At 43.3% G+C, this 18,819-nt stretch overlaps 1 protein-coding gene across 8 annotated transcripts in view; it reads left to right on the forward strand.

The window, feature by feature from the left end:
- Positions 1 to 18,819, forward strand: part of CRTC3 (CREB regulated transcription coactivator 3) — a 101,930-nt gene that overhangs the window by 66,225 nt on the left and 16,886 nt on the right. For 6 of the 8 annotated variants that reach the window (XR_003429243.1, XR_003429244.1, XR_003429242.1 and 3 more), the window contains exons 4-9: positions 1,205 to 1,266; positions 2,610 to 2,672; positions 4,776 to 4,876; positions 12,249 to 12,284; positions 15,234 to 15,319; positions 17,215 to 17,264. Coding sequence is in view for 5 of the 8 variants with exons in the window: in XM_027089266.1 (XP_026945067.1) it covers positions 1,205 to 1,266; positions 2,610 to 2,672; positions 4,776 to 4,876; positions 12,249 to 12,284; positions 15,234 to 15,319; positions 17,215 to 17,264 (398 nt within the window). In the remaining 3 variants the exon portion in view is untranslated. The remainder of the gene's footprint in view (positions 1 to 1,204; positions 1,267 to 2,609; positions 2,673 to 4,775; positions 4,877 to 12,248; positions 12,285 to 15,233; positions 15,320 to 17,214; positions 17,265 to 18,819) is intronic. The other 2 variants (XM_027089267.1, XM_027089268.1) reach the window with 2 other exon arrangements.

Here is an 18,819-nt window from a genome sequence, read left to right on the forward strand (position 1 = left end):
GTACTTTGCATACATTAAGCCTAATATTTGGTGTTGAAGAAATGTCTGGTCTCTCTTTTGAAAATAGCTCTGTTTTATTGCCTTGACTAAGATTCAGATTAAGGAAGAAGGTAACTAGACATGACAAAACTAATACACAGGAAGTGAACCTTGTGATCTTAATGCTTCTGGCAAAGGAAATATTTCATGAAGAGTTCATTAGTGCCCATGTTTTACTAATGCCAGATTCTGCCTGTAGGATAGGGTCCTTCTCCGTTGGTTCCCATTTCCTTCTGAGCCCTAGCTCAGAAGCCCTGGCTTCCTTTATACAGAATCATTGAAGATTTTTTAGCAGGAGAATAATATGATTTAAAATGTTTTAAGAAGGCTATTCTATATGTATAATTAACTAAATTAACCAAAACGGCTCTACTGTGCTCAGCATGTATAGTGTAGCATCACATTTGTTTTTCCGTATTTCCATTTCACCTGGAATATGTTCTAAGGCAGGCTAGACCCAGTGAAGAATACAGAAATTATAAAACGGGGCCCCTGACAACCCAAGGAAGTTCACATTTCTCCACAAACCTAATGCCGCTCTCTTTTAGTTATAAGAAACAGAAACCCTCAACTTGGAAAAAAGGAAATTTATTGGCTTATGTCACTAGAAGCCCAAGGGGCTAGATCCAGGGGTTTGTACAATAGCATCGAGATTCGGCATCTGTGAGGGGCTCCCTCTGAATTGACTTCCAGGGAGGGAAACCCAGGTCCATGTGGTCCTCGGGCTCACCACGTCAGCTGGGGGCACTCCTTTTCCCCCTTGTTTGTATCATGAGCCCATCCCTGAACCAGTCGCAGGGGAATAAGTTACCTTGACTGGAAATATTGGGTCTATGTACATTTTGTGGGGCAGGCAGGCCCACACAGAATGACAGCCTTACCAGGTTTCAGATCGGGGTGGAAGCAGTTCTTGAAAGTAAAAGATGTTGGGCAGGCAGAAAAAAAAAAAGAAACACCCCATGTGAATCATGCAGAGATGGCACTGGTTAGAAGATAGAATAGATTTTTCCAGAGGAAGTTGATAAGACAAAGCATGGAGGAAGAGATGTCGGGTGTAGAGATAAAGATAAGAACCAAAAAAGTTGTTGAACTCCCCACGATTCCAGCCTCTTAGTTCTGCTTCAACTTTCCATTCATTATATTTTTCCTTTATTGAAAATTCTACTTTGATGGTAGTACATTTGGAGCTAATTACGCCTCGCAGCCCCTGGATGAGAGTTGGCCAAGGTAAGCAAGCCTTATTTTCAAAGATAGGAGGGGCATGTGCTATTTTTGGATGGTTTCGCTTTATTGTATCCACCTTGAATGTTGTTTTAGAAATTTCTAATCTAAAGCACAGGCTCTTGTTTTCTCTTATAAAACTTAAGTCTTTCCATGTATAATCATAGACTTATATGAAAGTCTAAAATTAAGTTATTTAAATCAATCTAGATCTTCATTTTAAAGACCAAATAGAAACACATTTGGAATACAATTACCAACATACTACTCTGATTTTTTATTCTTATATTTGAATATATAACGTGTCTTGGTAAGCTACTGAAAGAAACATAAGACTTTAGTAAGCTCCTAAAACTAATTTGCATAGTGGATTTGACCAAGGGTCTCCCTGAGTATTTTTGTATATAGAGAATATATACCAAAAAGTTGAGTGTTTTTGAATACTGAGGGTGACAGAATATAAAATTAACTGAAAAGATTGTTACATCCGGTGGATGCATGGTATCATTTTCAGATCACCTAGTCAGATTTAAGAGGCATTTGAAATGTACGTATTGAGAAAATTTAGCTCTCTCGGTTGAGATCTATTCTCCATCCATTCTCGGGGCAAACACTGGCAGCACTTCCTGTGGATAATGTAGTCAGGACCTGGAAAAGGTCGATATGAAGATGAGTGACAGCTGGCCCCTACCTCAAGTAGGTTTTCAGCAGCGCTTAAGAATCTTGGGATCCACAGTTGTAGGATAAGCACAATATTTTATTTTAAATCATAAAAGGATACCTCCAAATTGAGATTCTAAAAATTTGTATTCAAGAAAAATTGTCTTAGGCTTTCCAGAGCGGGAGGATTAGTCAGATTCATAGTTTCATAAACTGGGCTACTGTAACAGTTATATTCCTCTTCATGGGAGTCTGTGTGGGGTTGCAGCATTTCTGCTTCCAGTCCGGCCAGGCACCCACATGCACACACTCCACGCACTCGGGGTATGTGACAAGGGGTAGTTTTTCAACATCTGGAGTAAGACCTCACATCCCCAGAGAGGAACTGGTCATAGATTTGAAACATTTCAAAAGGCATTCAAAGGTGCTTGTTTGACCTTTTTAAAAAAACCAAAAAAAAAAAAACCCAAAAAAACCTTGTTATGTGCCCAGCTATCTCATTTGCTCCTGCTGTTCCCATGGATTTGTGATAGTTTTAATCATGGAAATCAGAAATCACAGGAACTGGAGAGGTCAGCCTTGCAGCTGGGTTAATAGAGGAGCCAGTTCTCAAACCCAGGCCGGAGGTTCTCCTTTGCTCCCCGTGGATTGAACTTCTTTTTCTTTTTATGTTATTCTGGTTTTTAAAGGCAGCAGCCTCCTTGGAAGGAAGAGAAGCACCCTGGGTTCAGGCTAACATCTGCACTTAACAGGTACATGGCTTGTTTTCTAGTAGAAATAAACTTTAAGCCAGTCGCCTTGATTGTCCTGATGTTTTCTAATATATCATCCATTTGCCAGAGTACGTTTACATCAGTTGTGTTTATATGACGTGTTTAAAAAAAAAAAAGGAACCCAAATCTCCCACCAGGTCGTGAACGTCTGCTCAGGACTCTGCAGCAGTGTGAGAACATGAGGTCTGAGTGGATAACAGGGTCTGCCTCTCTTAATCTGTGACCTTGAGCAAGTTATGTAGCTTCCCTATGCCTCAGTTTACTCATCTGGAAAAGGGAGATAACGGTGCCAATATCAAGGGGTGGTTGTGAGGATTAAATAAGATACATAAGGAACTTGGGAATCGTAGGTATTCAATATACATTAGCTATTAAATGATCACTTTGAGCTGGACCCCAGTGGTAAGTGTTCTACACAGGTCATTTTTTTTGATCCTGATAACATTCTACAAGAATGAGTAGTATTTTCTGTTCTAAGAGGTTATAAACGACTTTTCCAAGGCCACTTAGCTAATATGTGATGGAACTGGGATTTAAAAAAAAAAAATTAGTGCAAAATTTTAACATATACAAAAAAGAGTTGGAAAGGAAAATAGTTATAAGAATTCCGTGTGCCCATCCTTCAGCTTCTATTTCTACCCCGCCGTCCCCCACACCCCCATCCCAGCACCGGCCAGATAAAGTATTTCACCTGTAAATATACCTAACAGTATAAGCCTGATAGGAACCTTTTTTAAAAAAACATAACCACAATGCCATTATTACACTTAACAAAATTAACAGTAATTTCTAACATTATTTAATACCCAGTCTGTATTCAGATTTTCCCAGTTGTCTCTCTGCATTTGATTGATATTCTCCTGAGTCTTTTTGAATCTGTAAAGGAGCTAGAATCTGAACCCAGGGCTCTCTGATCCCAGAGTCCACACTCTTCCTGTTTTTCATGTAGGTTCTGAACCGCCTCTCCCTTTGTCTGAACACAACACAGCCATGGTGCACAGTCAAGCCACACGGCTTGGTGGCCACAGGAGGCCATCACCTGGAACAGCCCACAAAGAAGCATTTTAGATTAATTTCAGGTCTCTCACAAGTTCTTTTTATGGCAGACAGTTTGACCCTTGGATGAGATAAGTAACTAATATCTCTTAGAGTCGAAGCTAAATATAAATTGGAGCTGTCTGGGAGAATTCCAGAAATTTGCTATAGTTCAACGGTTCCCAAAATGTTTTGTCTTAAGACTCCTTTGCAACCTTAAAAGCCATTGAGGCCCTCAGTGTTTGTTTGTGTGAGTATATTTGTTTATTTCGCTATTGATATTGGAAATTAAATTGAGAGATTTATAGAAGATACTTATTAAATGCATTTAGAAATAAAATAACAATAATAAACTCATTACATGTCGATAAATATCTTTTTTTAAGAAGCACAGTTATATTTTCTGAAACAAAAAAAATTTACTGAGAAGAGTGGCATTGTTGTACCTTTTACAAATCTCTTGAAGATAGCTCGATTCTCCGCCTGTGCATTCAGCCCGCGGTGACATCACAGGTCACAAGGCTGCTGGAAAACTACTGTGCTCATGAGAGCGAGAGTGAAAGGGCAAAGGACACATTAGGGTTATTTTGAAAGTTGTCTTGACCTTGCATTCTCCCTGGAAGGGTTTGAGAGTCACTGCTATCGGTGATCCTTCGTATAGGAGGAGTTATTCTCAGATGGGGAAAAGCTAGTGCAGCCACAGAGAATATACTGATCACAGCGATCTTCTGAGTTGTGAGGAAAACTGGGAAGTTTCTTAGAGGAAGCCGTGAATCCAGGGTCTGCCTTGTTGAACCAGATCATTATGCCATTAGCTTCAAAGGAAAAGATCATACAAGTACAAATTACAGTCTTTTGGGTATGGGCCATCCTCAGAGGCTGTTACTGATCTAAGGGACTTCAGGTAGGTCCAGACCCCTCAATTTATGGATGATTGCAAATCTGTTATTCTTGCCTTCTTTCCTGTTGGTAATTTTCAGCAAAGAACATTGCATTTTCACTAAGGAAAAATGGATTTTCAGCCAGACTCTCTCCTCCCCCCATTAGGACCAATTCTGACTCTGCTCTTCACACGAGTGCTCTGAGCACCAAGCCCCAGGACCCCTATGGAGGAGGGGGCCAGTCGGCCTGGCCTGCCTCATACATGGGTAAGACATGCAGGCCCGATGCTAACAGCATCTGTGCCTTCTCATTCTGTCCTATGGGAACCGGGAGAGAGAAAAGCTTAAACCGCAAGTGCATTTCCCCGATTCGTGGTCCTCAGGGAAAAACTCCTGGCAGGGGAGATGTGTGTGTGCTCACGATGGAATAAGAATGGAGCTTCTCTCCTGCCTCTTCCTCTGCAAATTCTCTCTTCTTGGCATCTCTTGACCCTCCAGCTTCCTCTACTCCACACTCTTCCATTTTCAGGCCCTCATCATTTTTATAGGGACTCATAACAACTTGCTAACTGGTCTCCTTATTTCCAGTCTTATGTCCTCCCAATCCAGTTTTATGTTGGGTTCTCTGAAAGTCCTTTTTTCCCATCCAGAATCTGGACAAACTGAGAAATAAAAGTAGAAGTGATGGGTGGAGGTAAATACCACCTTTCTTCCTGACAAGAGGAAGTGACTTCTCTCTGTGGGTCTGTGGCTGTTAAGACTGAACCCCAGAGGGAGACTGACTCCCCCAGTGGCCAGCAGCACTGGCCCAGGGCGCCCCCCGCAGGAGCATCGAGGTCAGACTGCAGGGCAGGGCCGGCAGGGAGGCTGCTCTCCGAGGGAAGGCACGCCCCTGGCCAGGAGAAGCGCGAGCCAGAGTGGAGCCGGCACACCCCCCACCCCCCCCCACCCCCGCCTCACTTGTTCCCCTCTTTGCTGCAGGTCATCATTCCACCTCCCTGGGGCCAGAGTGAGTAAAGGGGTGGAGAGAGGCCAGCGGGGACCAGGAGTGGGGAAAAGATTCATGCTGTCTGCTTCCAGAATGAACCCACATCTGATCATATTCCTCTCCTGCTTAAAATCTCAGTGCCACCCCCTCACCTCCCAGAGAGAGTCCAAATCTCTCAGTTTGGAATGACACAGACTCCAGGATCTGGCCCTTGCCCACCTCTCTCCCTTCTCTCCTCACTCACCAGCCCCTCCCCACAAGTGGGTGAACTACTTCGGTTTCTATTAGTGTTCCATCCTCTTCCCATCTCTTCCTCTCTTAACTTACTCCTGGCTCACCTGACCAGGGCCCTCAGCTTTGTCCCCACGTCTGTGGAGCCATCCTTGACCTTCCTCCCTTTGCCAGCCCAGAGCTCCCCATGTCCTTCTAACATCCCAAAGCTCCTACCTATAGATGGCCATCTCGGCACCTGTGTCACTTGACTGCCTTTCTCGTGAATGTGCTTCTCTCCTTCTGCTCCCTGGAGGTTTCTTACAGTCAGCGTCTTATGGTCTTACCTTCCGCACAGTGCCTGGCACAGAGGAGTCCTCAGTGAGGGAGAGTGTGGAGAAATTACTCAGTGGCTTATGTGTACAGAGCATACTCTAGTTGCTGAATCTAACCTGCATGTGAACCAAGTCTGGTTCACTAAGACAAAGACCAAGCCTGCCTTTCTGGAGTTTATAATCTAGTAGGAACAATGGTCCTGAACTATCCATTCCTTATGCACACTGACTCTTGTCCATAAATAGGGCTGTGTGTTTGGTCTTGAAATGGGATTAAATAAATCTTTGGCCAAGATAATGCTAGCTTTTCTAGTTTTCTTTACTTTTTAGGTAATTTAAACCCTAAATAGTCTCTTTTCCTTCTGAGGAGAATATTCCAGGTCTTAAGTCCTTGCATATAGTAGGGATAGGATTTAATAATCCCTATATTGTTGTAATAATGCTGCATTTGTTCCCTTGGTGAAATTCAGAGATGCTACATTTACCCGAACAGTTTGTCAAGTATGAGCTCTTATAGAATTGGTTAGGACCGTCTAGCTGTTTCCACACATGGGGATATGAGAGTAAAGCTGGCAGTTATGTTGGAATTGGATATGGGTCCACTGCTTACCACTTAGAGAGGTAGGATATATGGGAAGATGGAGTAGTTTAGCTTCCAGATAGGTAGGGTTATAGGTAGACTATAGGCATGTATAAGCCTAAACAAGGTGCAGCAAGCGCTTAGTCTCCCCGGATTGGGAGGGAACCAGACTGATAGGCTTTAACCTGGAGCTCCCCAAAAAGAGCTGCATTTCTGCTTCTGACATTCCTTCATTCGTGTCACCCTCTGTTTAAAGTTTCCGCTTCTCTAGAAAGGGCCAAAGGCCTACAGAGAACAAGGTAACAAGATCTTGAGGCCTGCATGCAGAGAGAAAAAAAAAAAAAACACAAAACTATAAAGAAAGTGATTAATTGAGTGAAATATTTATGCCAAGAGTGATGTAGCCTCTGAGGGAAGAGGTGAGAAATGTCAGAAGGTGTGAGTGAGGATGAATAAGAAAAGCAGAAGAATGTCAGTGTTGATCCTAGTAGACAGAGCAATACAAAAAGCAGAAAGAAAGAAATCCTGGAGCAGAATTCCTGGGTCACTCCTTTTCACATCCGCAGTTAGAAACCGTTGGGCCCCAATATCTCTCAACCGTGGAAGGTGGGCCGACCTCCAGCTTGGATGTCTGAACTGTGTGCCTCCTTCTGCAAAGTTGCCTTGCAAGTATAGCAGAACTCAGAAACACATCCAAATATGGATGTGTTTACATGGGAAAGCCAGTGTGTTTAAAATATTATTCAAGTCTCCAGGGATAGGAATTATTTCTGGAGAATTATATTTGTTGGTGGAAGCTGTTTTAAATAGTTTCATGTACTTTTCCCCCTGTCATTCATTAAAGTTTTTCATTTTCTTTCCTTTTGGACTTTAAAAATATCGGCTAGCTTTCCAAAAGGTATTTCTTATTATAGGACCAACCAAATAAAGTAAAGATTTAAAAAGTGATGGGAAAATATAATTGAAACCCAGAATTAGGCTCCATAGCAGAAGCAATAACTGCTCTTTCCCTGGGAATCTTTCCTGAGCATAATGATGTAACCTCAGTTAATGTTCCCATTATTTATTTGCTTTTTTTTATGAGCAGATGATAAGGGAGCATCTGCTCACAGCTTAACTACATAAACAATAAACTATGATACATTCATGAGCAGAGGTTTGTGTCCCAAGAAAACAAAGCCATTAGACTGATACGTAGTTAGTAATTTTCATAATGGTTATTGGGTTGCACGGCAATTAGGCATCCATGGTAAGCAGTTGATGTAAATTCTAGAAATAAACTTTTATACATCCAAACAAGATTTTTATAATTTCTCTCTTCTTGTTTAATTATCCAGAATTTATAAAGAGAAATATTGATCATTTCCCTAGCAGCATGTGCAGTTTAATTATTGTTTCACAGGCGCCCCCCCCAACACACACACACACCCCCAATGGGTAAGCATGAGGGCACTCTGTGACACTTGCCCCGTTTCCCTGTCCCATAGCCTAGGGACTGTCCCTGTCTCCCCTCCACTCCTCACCAGCGAGTGGAGGAGGGGGCTGCGGTGGTCCCTGTCCTTTCAGGGGGCAGTCTAGAGCTACGGGCAGAAGAGGGCATGACGGTTGTCGTCTTTGCACCCAGAGCGGTAGATGCTGAGTGTCACCAGCTTTGAGAACTATAGCCCTGAGCTCCTCCCCAGGAAAAGAGGCCTGCCTCCCACCTCAGTGACCTTGCCAGAGGCAACACCTTTGACCAGCGCAGTTAACTTTTTTTTTTTTAAAACATCTTTATTGGAGTAGAATTGCTTTACAATGGTGTGTTAGTTTCTGCTTTATAGCAAAGTGAATCAGTTATACATATACATATGTTACCATATCTCTTCCCTCTTGCATCTCTTTCCCTCCCACCCTCCCTATCCCACCCCTCTAGGTGGTCACAAAGCACTGAGCTGATTTCCCTGTGCTATGCGGCTGCTTCCCACTAGCTATCTATTTTACGTTTGGTAGTGTATATATGTCCATGCCACTCTCTCACTTTGTCCCAGCTTACCCTTCCCCCTCCCCGTATCCTCAAGTCCATTCTCTAATAGGTCTGTGTCTTTATTCCCGTCTTGCTCCTAGGTTCTTCATGACCTTTTTTTTTCCCTTAAATTCCATATATATGTGTTAGCATACGGTATTTGTTTTTCTCTTTCTGACTTACTTCACTCTGTATGACAGACTCTAGGTCCATCCACCTCACTACAAATAACTCAATTTCATTTAACGTTTAAAATGCAAGTAACCCTGAAAGAAGCTTGACTGCACGGATAGGAGGAAGAGGGGGATGGCAAAAGCATCCCAGATCTAAAGCGGGGCAAGAGTGTCACCCGGATGACAGGAGGGCCCAGAATGGGGAGGCTGAAGCCAGAGGCTTCTTAAAGGACACACGCTGGTTAAGGGATCTACCCCCTGCCTCTGCCTCTATTCAGCAAATCAAGGCTGTGCTAGGAGTTATTTTAGATTCGTCAGGCATGGGAGTAGGGAGAGGGAACATGGTCTCCGTTACACTGGGTCAGCCCTCAGTGGCTCTGAGACTTCGAGGTTTCTTGGAACACAGTTGCAGCCTTGGTCATGGCTGTTCCATCCCCTGTGGAACTGATATGAGTTTCCTCTGTTTCTAGATATCCAGTCACAACTCGTTCCTTTTTACTTTTATCCCTTTATTTATAGTTGTATCATATGATATTTTTTATCCAGTAGTAAAAATCCAGCCGTGGATATTTTGGTTATACATTAGCTTGATGCTGACATATCAGTTATTGCCACCACCATCCTTCTAGTTACCTAAACTCTAAACCAGGAGTTAGTTGTCTTTAAATTATTCTCATTCCCATACCCCTCACACCCATTCAGTAGCCCGGCCGTGTTCCTTCTCCCTGCAGGGTATCTCAGGTCTGCCGCCTCTTTTCTGTCCTCACTGGCAATAAATACCCTACTTCTTTCCTTCTTGCCTGGACTATTACAGTGGTTTTTCCACTTGGTCTCCCTGCCTTTAGGCTTTCTCCTTTCAATCCATCTTACACTGCTGCAAGAACAATCTCTCTAAAGCTTAGCTATAATCATGTCACTTCTCTAACCAAAACCTTCTATTCCCTGCATCAAGCCAGATTACTCACAGACACCTTCAGTCCAGCCTCATCTCCCCTTCCTCCCATCCTGAGCTCCAGCAAGACTACACCATTCTCTGCCCCTGCTGTACCCTCCCCCTCTTCCTTCTCCTCCTGTCTTTACACTGGGGCATCCCCTTCATCCTCATTCCTGAGTGTCTAAACTCCCAGGTGAAGCAAGTTGGACATTCTGAAGGCACACAGGCCGGAGTTCTGCTTCAGACTTCCTAGCGTGTGATCTTGGGGGTGATAATAGCCCCTGCCTCATGGGGTTGCTGTGGGGATGACCTGAGATCATCCATGTAAGTGCCTGGCACGTAATAAGAGAACAATCACAGTGGCTCTTGTTATTATCATCCCCGTCATTGTCCTTCAGTGGCTAACTCAGGTGCCACCTCCTCCACGAGGCTTTCTTTCTGTCCCAGTCTGAGAGGATATTATGTGGGGTGTCTGCTCCCCACTCAGGCAGTTCCACAAGGTAGCCATCAGTTGAGTCTGTTCCAGGGACAGGTCAGACTTACTACTTAAATGGAAAACTGGCCTTATTTATTAAACCCAGAGTGATTGGTGCCTTAATGATAAAGAGATGCTTCAACATACTATACCAGATTGCTGTGTCAAACTTCGTTTTTTATCTGTAATAGAATTGTCACTTTTTAAGTGATCTAAGTGGTTAAGTTCCCGATATGAGGGTCCCAGGGAAACCAAACCAGGAATCAGAAGCTTCTCCCCCTCCTTCTGATGTGCTGATCGTAGAGCCACACCTTCCGTCTCTCCGCACCTGTCTCCTAGTGTTCTGTTCACACTGCCTGTCTTTAGTAGGCGTGTTAGATCATGACTAAGCTACAGCCTAGCCCAAGTCTCTCTAAGAGACCATCTGCAGTAAAGTCCTCTGAGCTGATTGTTTAAAATGTAGATTCCCGGGCCCATTCTCACAGCTTCTGAACCAAAATCTGTGCAGTTTGGGCCCACAAACTTGCATTTTAGCAAGCTTACCCAAATAGTCTTTATGTGCACTAAACAGAGTTTTAAATCACTAACTTGGATTCTGTTCTGTGGGCCTGAGAGAAATGCTGTCTTTATGAGTGTTCTTAATTTTTAATTTTAGTGCTTCTGGGGATTCTCAGTATTGTCCAGCCCCAGGGTGCCACTAAAATTTTATATCTTCTGCCTGTGTTATAGAATTTGCTTCCGTGTTCTATCTTCTCACCTACACTGTATCGTCTGGCCACACCTAGCAGTCAGTGCAGGAACTTAATTATGTTCAGTGTATGGTTATTAGACATTTGGCTTAAGTTTTATAGACTAATCAGGTTAACTTATAGGTTAAGCTTATTCAGAAACATATTTAAACCTGAAGTAAGTTATATTTAAAGGCTTAAAACTTAAAAATTTGTCCTGATCTTAACTGAAAACTCATATGGTATATTTGATTGCTCCACAGAGAATGCTAACGTGTTACATTCTTGGCACGATTCTTTGGTTTTAGCTTAGAGCAATAGGATATACTCTACTTGTCATCTGCAATATATTTTATGGATCAGAATTCCTTACAAGTCAAATTTTTAAAACTTTGTGAATAGCTATCATATATACGATTTAAATTGACTGAGACTCCAGATAAGTTTCTTTTAAAAAAATATTTATTTATTTAATTTTTGGCTGCATTGGGGTGTCTTAGTTGTGGCATGCGGGATCTTCGTTGTGGCACGTGGGCTTCAGAGCACATGGGCCCTGTAGTTTGCAGCACACAGTCTCTAGTTCTGGCTCCCGTGCACAGTAACTGCGGCGCTCGGGCTTAGCTGCCCCACGGCATGTGGGACCTTAGTTCCCCAACCAGGGAGCAAACCTGCGTCCCCTACATTGGAAGGTGGATTCTTAACCACTGGACCACCAGGGAAGTCCCAAGTTTCTTTTTAAAATGACTGTTTGTAAGAAATATAAATAACAGTACACAGCATGGAACTTCCAGTTTGTTTCTCTAGACACGCATGGTGAGTGTGAAACAGTGATGTAGACTTTTTTAGTTACCTCCCCTTCCCCCCACAATAAAGCATTTGGAAGAGAGTTTCGATCTATATACTTCTTTTCTTTGTGATTTGGTTAGAGGTTCTCAGACTTTGTAAATTGTTCTTCTTTCAGGACACAGGCAGTAAAAAATTTTAAGATGGAGATAATTTTAAATAAAAGTAGATAGGCACCAACTTTAGACTTAAATTAGCCATATCTATTTTAATTTTATTATAAATGCTAATGTACACTGATTTGACCATCAGTGTACCGAAATTGCTTTGGAATTTTCGAAATTCTATTTTGAATCAGAAAGACTTACTAATTCATGAATAAATAAAGGTGAAAGCACCACATAAAAGTGTTTTTTTTTCTTTCCCACTAGGTTTCTGTGATGGTGAGAACGACGTACATGGGGAAGGTATGAATTGATTTCACCTACCTGTGCTGAGTGAGATACTGACTTTAGTATTCATAACCTTCTTTCAACATCTGAACTAGTTAATACTCATGTTTTCAGGACTTCCCAAAATGCTGACAACTGCTGATGGGTTTAATTTTCTGAGATGCTCTATAAAATTAAGGCTAGCCATGATCAAGGCCACGAAAAAGGAAATGTGTGGTTAGATTACAAGGCTCCTCATCATCTGAGTCCCACAGTCCCACAGTCACAAGGTTGTGCAGGGAAGCAAAAGTTGTAATCACGTGAAAATATTAATAAATTGGTCACTTAAGCCATTAGTTGTTCCAATATCCTTCCTTCCTCAGCTGTCTTTCTCTGCCTGTTTAGAAAGTTTTGTGAGTCAGTAATTGACAGATATAAATAATGTGAGGAAAATGCAAACTGATTGCAGAATGAAATTGCAAATCTTGCAGAAGATAATGAGTTTCATAAAGCTGATTAAAGTAACGTTGGAGGGCTTCCCTGGTGCCGCAGTAGTTGGGAATCCGCCTGCCAATGCAGGGGACATGGGTTCAAGCCCTGGTCCGGGAAGATCCCACATGCCGCGGAGCAACTAAGCCTGTGCACCACAACTACTGAGCCTGCGCTCTAGAGCCCGCGAGCCACAACTACTGAGCCCACGTGCCACAACTACTGAAGCCTGCGTGCCTAGAGCCTGTGCTGCGCAATGAGAGAGGCCACTGCAATGAGAAGCCCATGCATCGCAACAAAGAGTAGCCCCTGCTCGCCGCAGCTAGAGAAAGCCCACGTGCAGCAACGAAGACCCAATGCAGCCAAAAATAAATAAATAAAATAATTTTTTTTAAAAAAAGGTAATGTTGGAGATCTACTAAATGACTCTCGAAGCCATTGACAAATGAGGGTCTGACACAGTTCATTTATTCATTCAGTACCAGGCACTGTTTTCTTTTCCCTAAAACTTTATAATCTGGAATTTAGTTTTCATAATCTAGAAGTGAACAACTAAATTAGGTTTGTGTATCGCAGCGGTCAGGACTCGTGGGGAATATGATAAATGAGGAGCATCTTGCGTCAGAGCCACAATTCTCTTTCATCATCTTATATACTCGTTTCTGGGCAAGCCATTTTAGGCCATGAGTCAAACCATGAAAAGTTGAAACAGCAATAAATATCTAATCCACTAGGACAGAGATAAAGAAATGGCTTCAAGGTTGTTTGCATTCCCCCAATGACTTCTCTGAAGAATTCCCAACCAATCTTGGATATGAAGAGACTAAAAGCAATGAACTACTCTAAGGAAACAATCCCCTTTGCGGTGCTGGAATACACTCCAGCCATACTCCTGTGACCAAACTCTTACAAGAAGTAGGCTTGAGTCATGAAGCTACCTCACTCAGCCCTTGAAACTTTTCCTATCATCTAGCAGTACATTACAGAAACATTTTTTAATTCTTGCAAATTTTTCCTATCATCTAGCAGTACATTACAGAAACATTTTTTAATTCTTGCGTCATTGTATGGCTTTATAAAGGCTCTCAAACCTATTATTCCTGTCCTCCAGTTTGTTGAGAGAGGGCTGTAGGGCCAGTGTTTACCAGGTACTATTTTAAGCACTGCCCACCAGTGCATAAAATAAAGGCCCTGCCATCATGAAACTTACATTTCTGAAGCAGTTTACGTTGACAGTTAGACAAGTTAACAAGGAAGCCAAGAAAAGGAAGAAAACAAGAAGGTTGACAAAATAAGCTTTTCCAAAGAGAGTGGTTTGACGATCAGAATTAAGACACACCTGGGATCATTGATAAAGCCTGGAATATTTGAGCAGAAATGACTGCTGTTGTGATGGTGCTGAGTAGGTCATCTGTAAAGAGCATTGCCTCATTCTCAGAATTTACTCTGAAATTTCAGTCTGTTTGAAGTGGCTTCTCTCTGGAGTCTGTCATCCTGTGTGGGGCTAAGACAGGACAGTCATGACAGTCACCCTGGAGCTTACATGGTCACCAGAACCTAACAGCACTCATAGTTCTGAGCGTCACCTGTCTCTCTAATGAATCCCCTTCCTAACATCAGATCCTGAGGGTTGGCCCTTTGTCTTCTTGTGTCTCTCTGAGAACAAGAAGTTTTCCCTTTTTTATGGCTCAGCACTCCTGTTTTACCTGGCAGAAAGCCCTGGATTGGTCCCTTGATACAAAGCCAGGCTGTTTTACAGGCTTTAAGAGCCAGGAGAGGGCCCTTCAGCTGCCCAGCCTTAGTCCTCTGGGTTCTCAATTCCTCTTTATCCCCCACTCCCAGCCTATGACCAGGTAGCTTTACTGCCACCATGTCTTCCATGTAATATTCCTCTTCTCTCTTTGTTATCTTCCCCATTTCCTCTCTCCTGGATTTCTGTGGGTCTCTCCTCATCCCTTTTCTTCCATCCTCTCCTCGCCAAGTTTGAGGGCCCTTCCTGATCTGGCCTCGACCTTCCTACCCTTCTCCTTTACTTTCCCTACACTCCAGTTGAAAAGAGCAGCTCTGCTCAGTAGTCGTCCACCACTTCCTCTCTCTCTAGGCCTTTGTTCTTATTCCTCCCTCTCTGGGGATGTTCATTTCCTGTGTCTCTAAAGGGCTCGCCTCAGTGCCGAGCCCCAGAGGCCAGCGTGGGCTCTTCCTGGTCTACCCTTGAGCAGCACTGAGCTTTCACTCTTGTGGGCCTCCCCCGGCTTCTCCTTCCGGACATGGGTATTCACATTTTGTCCTTTCCCCTGACTAGAGTATAAAGTCCTCAAGGGCTGAATCCATGTCTTACTCACCTATGCCACACCCATGGTAACGCTCAAAACACCTTCCCTAGTAGACAGGCAATAAATATGTGTTAAATCAATCATTTTTACAAAGATAATTGGTTCGGCCAAAGGTGGGATGGCTTCCTTCTAACACAGTGAATGTGCTTCTTCTCCCTTTTAGTTGTGTCTTTCCCCAGCCCACTGAAGGAAGAGAATCTGCTAAACATTCCCAAGCCACTGCCAAAACAGCTGTGGGAGACCAAGGAGGTGGGTGGACAGCTATGTTTGTTGTCACTGAATATTTGTACTTCAGAGGTCATCGTCAAATTCTGCTGAGGAGAAAACAAGACGAATTGGGAAAAAAGGCAGAGCGGATGTCTGGGGACAGAGATAGGAAGAATGTACTAGGGAATGATGGTTCAAATAAAAATTATCATTGTTGATGAATTAGTACAGCCATCTCTTGCCTTCCTAATTTTCTGAATTTACTCATTCAGAAAAACCTGTTGGTCCTTCACATCTCATTTGTATTACAAGAAGCACTGAAACCTGGTTACAAGTCACAGGCAGATTTTTCTGTTTTGTAGCCAACACTGCCTTCCAGTCACCAGCTTCTGTCCAGAATTGCTGGTTTACCAGATACTACTTTCTTGAATCAAGGCCATTGGACCCGAGTCTTCCAGAAGTCAGAAAGGAAGTGCTCTGTTAAATGGTTTCTAAGAGCCTTTGAGCACTTGTCCCTGTCTCTACCATGGCTCTCTCTGTGAACTCACCTGCTGTGGAAGAGAGGGAGGTCCCAGCAGTACCTGAGTTGGCCTTTCTTCCCATAGAGAAGCTGTTGCCTTTGAAAGAAAACAGTGTGTCTGCCCTGGCCCTGAGATGTGCTGTTGCAGTTGCTTGTATTGTCTCGTGCTTGACCATCGCCACCTGTTCAGGCTTCCTTTAGTCACTTCCAATTTCTTCTGCCAAGTCTACCAAAGTCATCATTAGCATTAGGGTGGGCTTGAATGGTCTTTTGTAAAAGCAAGATGTTTTGATGTTTAGTCTTTTGGGGAATAAAAGAGATTTAAAATTCACATACTTAAACATAGGAGAAGTAGCCCACTGCTATGGAGGCCCAGGTGGTTTTGGAGGCTTTTATCGGAGGACAACTGTATCTTCCCCACAAAGGGGGCAGTGGCATCCACTCTTTCCCAAGTACCAGGGAAGATGTGCTCTCTCTGGGAAGAGGTGTTCGTCTCCTCTTTTAGTTCTTTTTTTGCCACACCACACGGCTTGCAGGATCTTAATTCCCTGACCAGGGGTTGAACCCAGGACCAGGGTAGTGAAAGCGCCGAATCCTGACCACTGGACCGCCAGGGAATTCCCCTCATCTCTCTTAGTTCTTATGGATTTGCAGTTCTCCATAAATCATTTCTGGGTGAAGAGTTGAGTCAATAGGTTCATTCATTTTATATATATATATGTATAGCACCTGTTGCCAGGCATCCTGGGTGCAGGGATACAGCAATAAACAAAATGAAAATCGCCCCCATCCTGGAATTTAGATTCTAGTTGAAATATTTTTTTTCTTCTGACATTAATTTCCTCTTTCTTCATCCTGTTTTATTTTTCTCTTTTCTTCTATTCCTCTCAGGCCAACTGGAAAATGAATGTTTATTTAAATGCTCTGTATGAAAAACATTGGCCTTTTATAAGAAAATAATATTCATCTAGAAGATAAATTAAGAAAGCATCAAATTAAGAAAATTTGTTAATATTATGCCTCTGTTATGCCTGGAAAAGTCTAGTCAAAGCTTAAATGGCGGGCTTCCCTGGTAGCGCAGTGGTTGAGGGTCTGCCTGCCGATGCAGGGGACGCGGGTTTGTGCCCCGGTCTGGGAAGAGCCCACATGCCGCGGAGCGGCTGGGCCCGTGAGCCATGGCCGCTGAGCCTGCGCGTCCGGATCCTGTGCTCCGCAACGGGAGAGGCCACAACAGTGAGAGGCCTGTGTACCAGAAAAAAAAAAAAAAGCTTAAATGGCTGCCTTGTGGGGATGCTGTTTATATGTGCTGACTCTCATTTGCACTGACTAGAGTCCCAAGATACCTGCAAAGACGCTTTTTAAAAACTTGAATTTGGCTTGTCAGTGAGTAAGCCCAGCTTTCTGTGTCTCTCCCCAGATCCAGTCCCTGTCAGGGCGCCCTCGATCCTGTGATGTCAGAGGTGGCAGGTAAGTAATGTTCTTTCATTTCTCGGCTCGGAGGGCATCCTGAAGGTTTTCCCAAAAGGAAAGTCTTACTGCTTCATCAGAGAACTCTTGAGAAATTTCACTTGTTATACATAAGTTGAAAGTCAACTGAATTTTCACAAAACAACAGCTCCCTTTTGGTACTCATATATCATTTAAAGTAATTATATTACATAATTGCAATAACAAATAAAACCGCCATAAATACATTAGAGAATAACACAGCTGACTCTCAGTAAACACACAACTCCACGGGTAGAAGCAGAAGCGTGCCCGCATTGAGAGGGGCCCACCAGCCTCGCACCTTTGGCAGCTGTGGGCCCCTGGCAACTTGCTGACACAGAAGTTAACTAAGAGAGTTTGTACAAATGTACTGAATGCCACAGAACCGTACACTTAAAAGGGATAAATTTTATGTATGTATGTTTTACCACAATTTTTTTAAATTAATGGAAGATGCATAAATAGGAAAATTTGCAATATAAAAAGAATTTCTATGGAACAATTAATTAACGTATTTAGGAGTATACAACTTTACTCCCTGAAAGATTTGAGACAGCTTTCAAAAATATGTGTAGTACTAAAAGATTAAGATGTTCTTGAGGAAATTGGGACCAAGGAAGAACACGGAGGCGACAGTTAAGGAAGCCCACACGTTGACAGACACTGTGAAGACGCAAAGACAGAGCCCATCAGTGCCATCACTTGAGTGACACAGACGCTGGGCGATTCTCGCGCGGGTCTTCGCAGAGAGGACCAAGCCCTTGGGACGCACAGGCGGTGTCCGGAGAGCACCAGGGGAGCCACCTGGGGCTGTTGACCACAGCATCCCTCAGGGCTGCCCCGCGGGCTTGGAACCAAAACCCGCTCAGAAGCGGCAGCTCTTTCCGGGGCCAAGATCACGTGGCTTGAAATCAGGACCCTTGCCTGATCTAGCTGAGTACACGCACGCATTTCAGAGGGTCTGCAGAGGAACTAAATCTACATCAGGCCATCCTATTTATCATTCTCCCCAGTAAAGCCTTTTCTGGGTATCTAACTGCAGTGAGTTCAGGGCACTCCATACTCAGTAGCTGGAGTGCAGGCATTCTTTTTGGCTAGTTAAATATAAACGCATGTAATGAACAGCCCGCTGAGCCGAGATGATCGGAAGTTCAAAAAGCCAGCCAGGACACGTGATTGGAGAGAAGACCAGCACCCCTAGAGGTGTAGGATGTCCCCACAGATAGGGCTGAGATTCTTCTCAAGGGCTCATTTTGGCTCAATCCTCAGACAAAGGAGTGATGGAGGCCCCGAAGGCCTACATTTCAGAAGGGGGCTACGGTACTTTAAACCCCTTGTCCCCACCCCCGAGAATCTTGAAGGAGCTGTTTCTTAGATAAGGAAAGTTGCTTTCTTGTTCTTATGTTAGAGATAGAATTCTATTCAGTGATTCCTATTCATTCAGGTATTGATTGACCCCCTAATTCTAGGCACTGGGGTAGAGCAGTGAACAAAACAGATCAAGTCTCTGCTTTCAAGAAGCTAATGCTCTAGT

Source organism: Aethalodelphis obliquidens, unplaced genomic scaffold (genome assembly GCF_003676395.1).
Source record: "Aethalodelphis obliquidens isolate GAN/ISIS:26980383/991018 unplaced genomic scaffold, ASM367639v1 scaffold65, whole genome shotgun sequence".
Lineage (NCBI taxonomy): Eukaryota > Metazoa > Chordata > Mammalia > Artiodactyla > Delphinidae > Aethalodelphis > Aethalodelphis obliquidens.